The following is a 10,382-nucleotide window of genomic DNA, read 5'->3' as shown; positions in this document are numbered from 1 at the left end:
ACAGATAAGTCCCCAGGGCTGGAGAGGATCTATCCTAGGTTATTGAGGGAAACAAGAGAGGAGATTCATAGATAACAGAGGGTTGTGGTGGAAGGTAGTTATTCTGGCTGGAAGTCTGTGACCAGTGGAGTTCTGCAGGGATCTGTGCTAGAATCTCTGCTGTTTGTTATACATGTGACCCAGATCTAAATGCAGGTGGGCTGGTGAGTAAGTTTGCTGAAGACACCAACATTAGAGGAGTTGCAAACAGTGAGGAAGGCTGTCAGAAGAAACAGCAGGATACAGATCTGCTGCAGAAATGGGCCGAGAATTGGCAGATGGACTTTATTTTCAAGTGTGAGATGTTTTATTTTTGGGAAGATGAACGCACGGAAAATACAAACACACACACATAGTGGTGGGTGCCTGGAACACATCGCCACGGGCAGATATGATAGTGGCATTTAAGCAGCTTTTAGATAGACACATGGATTTTAGTGGAATGGAGAGGTATACCACTTGCAGGCAGATGAGATCAGTTCGGCTTCAAATGATCCTATGATCTCTGTTAGTATGATTAATACACTACAGTACAGACAAGTCTCTGAGTCTTTGCTCCAAGTTTTACACTGGTTATATTTTTAAGCTTTTATACATTTAAGCAGCTCCAAAAATTATTTAAACAAGTTTTTAAAAGCAGGCATATCCAACCCATTGACAGAAATAAGTGTTGTATCAACACATACCCGTGTTAAATTGAATCATACAATTACTAAATATTATACATTTGTCATGATTTAGTTAAAGAGTACTTCTTTCCTCAGTTAAACAATTCCTCTAATTCAGGAATTTTGAACTACAGAAAATGGAAACATTTCAAGATGTCAATCCCTTCTGGTTTTGACCGCTCAATTAGTGTGAAACATTTGTTCTGAATTCCAGCTAGCAAACTTTAAAGACCACTTTCCATTTGTTCATTCTGCAGCGCGAGGTTCATTAGTGACCATCTGTAGGGCAGACTTCAACTGGGGTTAGAAAAAGGGGTGAACAAAATCCAGATATGGAAGCATTGAGAATGCATAGATCAATGAAATGCAGGTGCATCACGAATAAAAACTAAAGCAATTGGTCTTTGGGCATAAAGGCTGTCCCTGTGCTGCAAAAAGATCAGTGCGAGAAGCCAGCTGTAGTTCCCTTTGTAAATTAAAAGACAAGCAAGACCAACTGGATCCACACATGCTCATGCTGCAGACTTACAGACCAGATACAAACCAAATAGCACAGATCAATGCTGAAAACTAATTCACTCATCAAGGGGACTCATTGCGCTATCCTAGAAAAAAGTAATTTTAAACAAGTTGTATTTAATGCCAGTCTGAAGAAGGGACCTGACCTGAAGCTTCACCCATCCTTGTTTCCAGAGATGCTGCCTGACCCACTGAGTTACTCCAGCACTTTGAGTCTATCTTTTGTATTTAATGCCAACTTGGAGCACCACTGACCAGCAATTTTGCTACAAGTTTGGTAATGGTTCAAACACTCTTCAGCTTCTCCCCAATAATAAAGATGGTTTATAAAGTTTAGTTAGGATTGGAATAATTCTTTAGCGTCAAGTCAGGCTCTGCCTGTGGATACAAGCCAAGTCTGCACCAGGTGAGGTCATCACACCCTCTGTAGAGTTAGACGCACACTTAGAAAAACAAAACCAAGGCTTTGAGGTACAAGAACCCCATTTCAAGTGCCAATCTCTCTGTTATGGAAGTTAGGAGGAAAATCCCTCTCAAATTTGCACAGGTTAGACCAAACGTTGACCAGTTCAGCAAAATCTGGTCCTTTCTATCTGTGCAATGGTGTTTGTACACGTGGGAGAGAAAGTCTTTGATGGAAAGTTGTCATTTATCTCAAGGCCACTAGAATTTGGAAGATTTGAAACCAGATGTTATTCCCAATTGTACATTGTATCAATCAAATCTTAATTGAGGTACTTTTGTGGAAGTAGATCAATAAATTTATACTATTAGAATGATACTAATATTTAAGGGATTAAATTATGAGCACAGGTTCCATAAATCTGGTTCAATGGCAAATTATCTGAAGTGTTTAAAATAATGGATCTGACAGGGTAGATTCAAAGGAGATACAGGAACTGCAGATGTTGGTTTACAAAAGAACACTTGAGCAACTCAGTGGGTTAGGCAGCATTTCTGGATAACATGGATAGCAACGTTTCGGGTCAGGATCCTTCACCCAACCCGAAATGTCACCTATGCATGTTCTCCAGAGATGCTGCCTGACCTACTGAGTTACACCAGCACTGAGTTACACCAGCACTGAATATCTTAGTGTAGATCCCGTCCTACTCAACCGTAAAATCTATATTAAAATGACAACCAAAGGGATGGAAATCAATTTTGATACAAAACAAAAAAGCAGCTGTCATTTTTAGGTCAAAGTTCAAAAATTGAGACTAATAGAACTTTGATAATGAAGGAGAGAGTATAGATCCAGGATATTCAAATGAATTGAAGTCCAATCACCCAAAATCAAATTGAATGGCAAAACAACCAAACACTAATGTACAGTTCAGGCCTTACAAATTTCAGTCTGCAGCATGACTTAATTCTAGCCAACATTAAGAGTACTACACTACTTTGAAATACATGCCACTTAAATTGTTTTTTAAATCAAAGAACCTATGGCAAGGTTGCACATGCACTACAGCAGAATCAATATCACTCGCATTTCTACTCCAAACTATCGAATTGAAGGGAAAGGGTGGGACAAATCTTTGAGATTTAATACAGCAGTAATCTCATTCTATAAGAATTAACAGTATTTTTTTTCTTTGGAAAAACTCCAAGCATGCAAACCATAACCAGAAAAGCAAGATTTCTTGACTCTTGACAAAACTCTAAATGGAACATTCCAAAGCATCTGCAACATGATTGATGGATTTCAAAGCACAACATCTCCCTGTTATCAAGTATCTTCCTGGCATTTTTAAATAAGCATGGACACTACCCAACCATTAGAGTTTTTTAATTTTAAAAAGGACCCATTACTAAGAGCACATGCTGAAATATTTGCAATCGTTATTGAAGCCAACTTTAACCACAACTATCGTCAAAAGCAAGAGTATCTCAGGTTCTCCATCCCAGGATACAGCTGGAAGAAATTAAATTTAAAGTCTCCCAAATAAAACGGCAGTCACAACATCTTAGTCCTGATCAATCCAAATCCCAATGATCATAGACACTTCTTCCCACCAAATGGAGAAACAAGAGACTGAAGATGCTGTAGTCTTGAGTGAAAAACAAACTACTGGAGGGACTCAGCAAGACAGTCAGTATCTGCAAAGGGAAAAAGGATAGACAACCCCTTACCTAGGTGGACCCATCACTTGCTAGCTCTTGCCACACGCACACACACACACACACACCTCCCCCTTTTCTACCACCTATCTCCCTTGTACTCCATCAGTTCAAAGAATGACCCTGACATGTCCATTTCCCTGCACACTTGCTGCCTGACATGCCGAGTAGTTTTATCACCTATCCTACAAAATAGCAATTCTATAATTGGCCTCACCATCCCAAGATCAATAGGGGGAGGAAAAAAAAAGACAACAGCAGGGTTCCTGCTCCTGATCACTATCTAGTGATTTTGCTGCAAGATTTATAATTGGACATTAGATCAGAAGAGCATCAGGCTGAGCTACGATTCCACGGTGATCGGGTAAGTCCATTCAGATTCAATGTCTGGACCTACATGTGATGAAGTTACCTAGATAAGCCACAAGAGGGGGCTGCATCCAATAAGGCAATGCTTTCAAAATGGAAAGGGGAAAAAAAAACGAGTTTCAGATAATCAGGAAAAAGTATGGAAAGATTTGCCTCCCAAGTTATTGCTGTTTCTCCAAAGCAGGATCATTCTCTTTTGTACAGATGTTGATATTGAAAGATGTTCTGCAGTCATTCATCTTCAATAGGATAAATCCTTAATATAATTCTATGGATTTATGAGGAATACTCAAGTCAGTGTCAATCAAGTGAATACAAATCACTTGGATGCAAAGACTCTGGGAAAATTCTTAAGTTCCTTAAAAAGTGTTCATTGACTAGCCTTTGCAGAGTACAAGCAGTTTTCATAAGATCATACAGCAATTACTCTCTCCAGTTTTCTCCCGATTTCTTTGACCTGCACAAATAAAAGCAAACAAATTATCAGTTATTTTTCTATGACTACATTTTAAACTTAACTTAGTATTTAGTTTTTTTTGCAATCTTTTTGGTCAGATAATGCTTTGCCAACTTCAAATTAAAAATCAACTCTTTCTTTGCTCCCTTTACCTCCCTTATAATAAAATGGCAAAGGACCCGAGCAGAACTGAAGGGCCTCACGGGCCTGCTGGTTCCAGACATCAACAATTAACCTCCAATAATCCAGCATCCAATGCTTGGAAATCCTCATGGTTTAACATCGGGAATATAGACAATAGGTGCAGGAGTAGGCCATTTGGCCCTTCGAGCGAGCACCTGCCATTCAATGTGATCATGGCTGATCATCACTAATGGACAAGACTCAGTAAGAAATTCTAATGATATGCTGGGCTATTGCCAGGATCATAAAATCCTATCACACTGAAGGTTATTGCTTCCAGGAGATAAAGTTGCTCAGGAACAAACATTGATTTTAAATTACAACTTAAAGGCATTTCATGTGAGAGTACAGATGAAGTGACAACCTTACCTTGGGAATTTGGTTCTGGCAATGTTTCTCTGGCAACTAAATGCATCACTGTCATCCTTCCTGGAGGAAGCTTAAGGGCTGTGAAGGAGGGTTTACAGAATACATTAGTATGATCGATATTGTATACCAGATTGCCTCAATTGCATGCACAATCTTCCAATGTGGGATGGAAAGAATTGGTTGAAAGGCAAGAGACAATGTCATTAAAAGATTGGCAGCAATAACAACCGGTGAGTATATAATAGAAGGTCATAGAGCCCCTCTAGGTTGTCTTTGATTCAAGATTATAGCAAATTCATAAGCTCAACTTTTTCTGATCTCCATAAGGCTTAATGTTCTAAATATCAATAGGTGAAGCCCCCAGGTCACTGATACCAATTACAGTAAAACTCTTAATCCTGGATTTTTACTTTTTTAATTTAATTTAATTTTTTTTAAATGTTACACATTGTAGTACAATTAAACATTCCAATGAACAGAGTTGGTTTGAAGGGAACATGGGAAGTGAGAGTCCGGTCTATTGGAGGGAGCACATGAACAGGGGTGGGGCAGGGTGGGGCCCATTTTGTAGTAAATGCCTACTATGTTCTGTGTGCTGAAGCAAAGCAAGAATTCCATTGTCCTATTAGGGACACATGACAATAAATTCACTTGAACACTTAAACAGATGCACAAGTAGAACAAGTAGAACTTGTTTCTGAACAAGTAGATTCCTTTGTACTGTTTACATCACTCTAGAAATCAGTTATCTCCAGAAACCATATACATTGTTCTAGACTCTGAAGCCAGAGTAATGAGCTCAGAGTCTTCCGCTTCAATGAGACTATAGCCGATTCTTAAACTCCAGAGAAGGCAAGGCCCATGACCGTTAATCTATTCTTATAGGACAGGAATCTGAACCTAGTAATCAATGTAATGGATTTCCAAGGTACATAAACCCTTCCCTGGGTATGGAGATTGCAGCTGTGCAGGGTGCTCCCAGCAATCTGAAAAATGAAAATGTCACCATCTTTATCATAGACTTTGAAGAATGCAGTATTGCATGTGGACATGTGTGGAAAGCAGGAGATTATACGAATGAAGACAGTTTAACTAATCGGTCAAAGGCAAAAGGAATTAAATGGTGTATGGGCCAAGTCACCCATGTTAGATACAAGGAGTGAAGAGAAAAAGGGTAGTCATTAATTGATAAAACAGGAAGCAGATTTGGTTGCCAATGCGTACAAATCATATTTGGAACACAAATATTCTTGGCAAGACCAGGAAATATTATCAATTTAATCATACTTCCAACACTTTCCCACCCACAGCCACCCTTACCAGATTAAAAATAACTTATGATTCTAGTAAGCCTTCAAGGTAGCAGTGCATGTCCACACTTTAATATTTTATCTTTTCATTTAAATTGCACAGAATGTTGTATGAACATAGCCTAATCCTCTTAAAGTCTTTCAAATTGCAAGAAACGGCACGGGAAGTTTATAAACTTGCCTCCCAAAGTGACATTCCCGTGCAAAAACCTTCCTTGGTAAATAAGCCGAAGAATAGTGGGACTACTGATCCGTTCATCATCCCAACCTGCAATAAAAAAAATCAAAATCAAAACAAAGGAAGCATCCAATGTAAAAGTTGGAATTTTGAACATGATGGCACATCCAATATTTATTGCGAGAATGGTGCCATTTCAAAATAATAATAATAATAATAATAAATTTTATTTATGGGCGCCTTTCAAGAGTCTCAAGGACACCGTACAAAAATTTAGCAAGTAGAGGAAAAACATGTAAGCGGAATGAAATAAATAGTAGAGACATGACTAGTACACAAATTAAAGACAGAATTCAATTCAAAACACAATATGAGGCAATTCAAGCACAGATGAAAAGGGAGGAGGACGTGGGGCTAAGGATAGGCAGAGGTGAAAAGATGGGTCTTGAGGCGGGACTGGAAGATGGTGAGGGACACGGAATTGCAGATCAGTTGGGGGAGGGAGTTCCAGAGCCTGGGAGCTGCCCTGGAGAAGGCTCTGTCCCCAAAACTGCGGAGCTTGGATTTGTGGATGGAGAGGAGACCGGCTGATGTGGATCTGAGGGACCGTGAGGGTTGGTAGGGGGAGAGGAGGTCAGTGAGATATGGGGGGGGGGGGGGGGGGGGGGGGCAGATGGTGGAGGGCTTTGTAGGTGAGGACCAGGATTTTATAGGTGATCCGGTGGGAGATGGGAAGCCAGTGAAGAGTTGTTTGAGGATTGGAGTCATGTGATGCCAGGATTTGGTGTGGGTGATGAGTCGGGCGGCTGCGTTCTGGACCAGTTGGAGTCGGTTGATGTAGGTGGAGCTGATGCCAAGGAGAAGTGAGTTGCAGTAGTCCAGTCGGGAGGAGATGAAGGCATGGATGAGTCTTTCAGCAGCGGGAGGTGTGAGAGAGGTTCTGATTTTGGCGATGTTGCGGAGGTGAAAGAAGGAGGTTTTAATGACATGGCGGATGTGAGGCTCAAGGGAGAGGGTGGAATCAAAGATCACGCCAAGGTTGCGGGCCTGGGGAGATGGGGAGACAGTGGTGCCGTCGATGGTGAGAGTGGGGTTATTGATTTTGCTGAGTGTGGATTTGGAGCCTATGAGGACGAATTCTGTTTTATCGCTGTTGAGTTTGAGCTGTACAAAATACAAGCTGTAATATCTAAAACATAGAGAAAAAAAACCCAATGCAAATACACAAAAGCACTTTAATTCTCTCCTCAAATATGCAGCCCTGGATCCACAGTATCAAAATGGGGTATTTGGTCCCAGTGGAAACCCATTGCAAGACAGGCTTGATGAAGAAAATCTAAATAACACTGCGTCTGTTAACTGCAGCAGTTGAGGCAATGATGTCGTTTTCCCTCCACTCATCTCCATCATCTACTTGCCTGTCTCCATCCCTACCCATCCTTAGCCATTGTTCACCCCTTCCCAGACCACCCATCTTTCTGTCTCACAATTCCTCTCCTCATTAATTTCCCTCTTAATTTAGTTCTGATGAAGGGTTTTGACACAAAATGTTAGCCATTCTTTACCACCCATTGATGCTGCTCAACCCACTGAGTTTCTTCTGCAGATCGTTGAAGTCAATTAAATCGTCTCAGTAACATCATGTATTCACATTAAGAATGGCCACTATAAAGGGATTCTTCCAATGACCCACACATTCTTCCATAAAGGTAATACACCATAATCACAGGCATAGAGCAAGACATTTCAACCTTGATTTGAGCTTCATTTTCTTGGATGCTCAAATTGGCACGAACCTCAAACTTATGCTCTATGCATATTAACAAAAAGTTTTAATTTAGTGTCTAAAGTTAAAAATAAATGTTTACCATAAAGCCTCTCAAATTCCTCCAGAATAAACAAATCCACCCACTCCCCAAAAAAATCACTTTTGTTTTCCTTAGCCACACTGAGTACCCTCACCACAAGGATAACCACCACCCTCTCGAATGCAGTTAGGAGTGGCCATTCAATGCCAACACTGCCTTTGATGCCCAGTCACTACACAGCAACACTACAAATTGCTGCCTTGCACAGACAGGTGAAAACTTCAAGTCCCAGTAAGAATCCAGATGTCTAGATTCTCTCAGTAAGAAAGCTGGCGGATCAATCACAAGCAATGCATTGATCTAGAGTAAATATGTCCAACTCGGATGCCAATAAATTTCTATTCCAAAAAACAGACCCATTAAAGCAGCATCGTCAATAGAAGCCATTTGATAAAACATTTCACCCATGATTAAAATCATTTCAAATTTTAATTTTTACCAACTATAGTTAGGTTATCAAAGTTAATCTTTCACTAAAGGTTTCCTCCCTCAACTCAAAATCCTTGTCTACATCTTTCCACTACATAAATAAATTGAAAAGCCTCACGCATCAGATCAGCAAGGAATGCTTCACATTCACTTTTATTTCCTTTCCCATTGCACCTGTCTGTCTTTTTTTGTTATTTTTAGTGTGTTTAAAAAGTATGTGTTAATGTTCTCTGATTTGATTTATGTGGGGGAGGAGAAGCTTTTTTTACCATATCTCCGGTTGCTCTGCGGCCTAACATCGTGGAGCTGGAGGCCTTGCTCAGAACTGACTGAGCCCCACGGCGGGGCATGGACTTACCATCGGAGCCGATTCCTTGCCTGGGATCAACGCTCCAACCGCGGCCTGCGGACTTTAACATCAAGGAGCTCGTAGTCTCGGGTAGAGACCGACGTCGGGAAGCTCCAAAAGCCGCATGACATTTGACTAGCCCCAACCCGGGGTAGATCACCCGCCGCGGGGGAGCTGAGAACCCCCTCCGATGCAGGAGCATGATCGCCCCGACACCGACTACGGGGGTAAGAGCATCCCATCAATGGAAGCTTAGAGGCCCCCGGACCACTGGAGAACAAAGAAGGGAGAAATTGAACTTTATCGCCTTCCATCATAGTGAGGAATACGGAGGAGTCACTGTGGTGGATGTTCATTTTAACATGTATTTTGTGTGTTCTGTTGCTTTATATTGGAATGACTGTATGGCAAATCAAATTCCTCATATGTTGCAAAACATGCTTGGCTAATAAAGTATGATTATGATAAATATTGTTAAACCAAAATGTAGTGCCACACTACTGCTGTATTCTATTACTGCAGTATTTGTCCATTTTTTTCAACTTTTCTATTATATTACCTTTAGTAATATTTTAGTAATATTTTAGTAAATATTTAGTAATATTTTAGGCTGACAATGTTAACGTGTGGCAATGTTAGAGTTTTGTAGTGCTTTTCAGATGAGCTAATTGGAACCAATGTCACTATGATCCAGACAACCTGTTTTTAACTCTTCATCTGAAAAGCACTATAAAACAGAAAATCTATTACAATTCGGTTATATCATAAATTATCTGGCTTTTATTTTAAAATATTACTTCAAGTCACATTCATGATATTTAGAGATGTGGAACATTTAACACAATAAAAACCTGGTGGAATATCTGGGACACTTACCCACGGGCCAGTTTTCATAGACATGTTTTGCAATATCCGAGGCAGAATCATTCGGTGAAAACAAAAACTCTTGAGTCTTTCCACTAACTAAAATAAGGCGCAGATTTACCTGTAGATCAGAGAAGGGGACAGAAATTAACTGGTGACTAAATGGAGCAAAGATAGCCAATATGGCCCAAAATCAATATTCCATGTTGGCCAGAGGTGTACAAACCTCGCTAAACATTCTTGCAAATTAACAATCATTTCTGTCAAAGAACAAACTGGGACATTTCTCACCAGACAGTGGTAGTCGTGTTGTGTACATGCACATTTGCATGCATCAAGCGATACCAAAAATGATATTTGGACTAAAGCTAAAATTCAACTGTAACAATCTAAGGTAGGCAGTGTGGGCAGGAATTGAGTAGTCAGGACTCTTGTAGACAAAATTGAAAATAAACTTAGGTGACAGAAATCTGAATAAAGAGCACGAGAAATCCTCATTCAGCCAGACTTTACCGATGGAGGGAAAGTGCCAGGCTGTCATTTTGTCAATCTAAAGTGTTAACTGTTTCTCTCGACTCAACCCGCTATATTTCCAGCATTCCTGGTTTCAATTAATATTCACAGAACAATGTAATTTCATGGAGAAGGGGAAACGG

The 10,382-nt window shown here is 40.2% G+C and overlaps 1 protein-coding gene across 1 annotated transcript in view; it reads right to left on the bottom strand.

Moving 5' to 3' along the window:
• Positions 1-595: 595 nt before the first annotated feature.
• LOC116979147 (ubiquitin-like protein 3) overlaps positions 596-10,382 on the bottom strand; it is a 30,899-nt gene continuing 21,112 nt past the window's right edge. The window contains exons 2-5 of the mRNA XM_033030664.1: positions 9,739-9,847; positions 6,220-6,306; positions 4,729-4,806; positions 596-4,176 (exon numbers count right to left, since the gene is read on the bottom strand). Of these exons, the coding sequence (XP_032886555.1) occupies positions 4,124-4,176; positions 4,729-4,806; positions 6,220-6,306; positions 9,739-9,847 (327 nt within the window). The 3' untranslated portion in view covers positions 596-4,123. The remainder of the gene's footprint in view (positions 4,177-4,728; positions 4,807-6,219; positions 6,307-9,738; positions 9,848-10,382) is intronic.

Source organism: Amblyraja radiata, chromosome 12 (genome assembly GCF_010909765.2).
Source record: "Amblyraja radiata isolate CabotCenter1 chromosome 12, sAmbRad1.1.pri, whole genome shotgun sequence".
Lineage (NCBI taxonomy): Eukaryota > Metazoa > Chordata > Chondrichthyes > Rajiformes > Rajidae > Amblyraja > Amblyraja radiata.
Note: the sequence above shows the minus strand (reverse complement) of the source record. Positions and strands in the feature narration are given on the sequence as shown.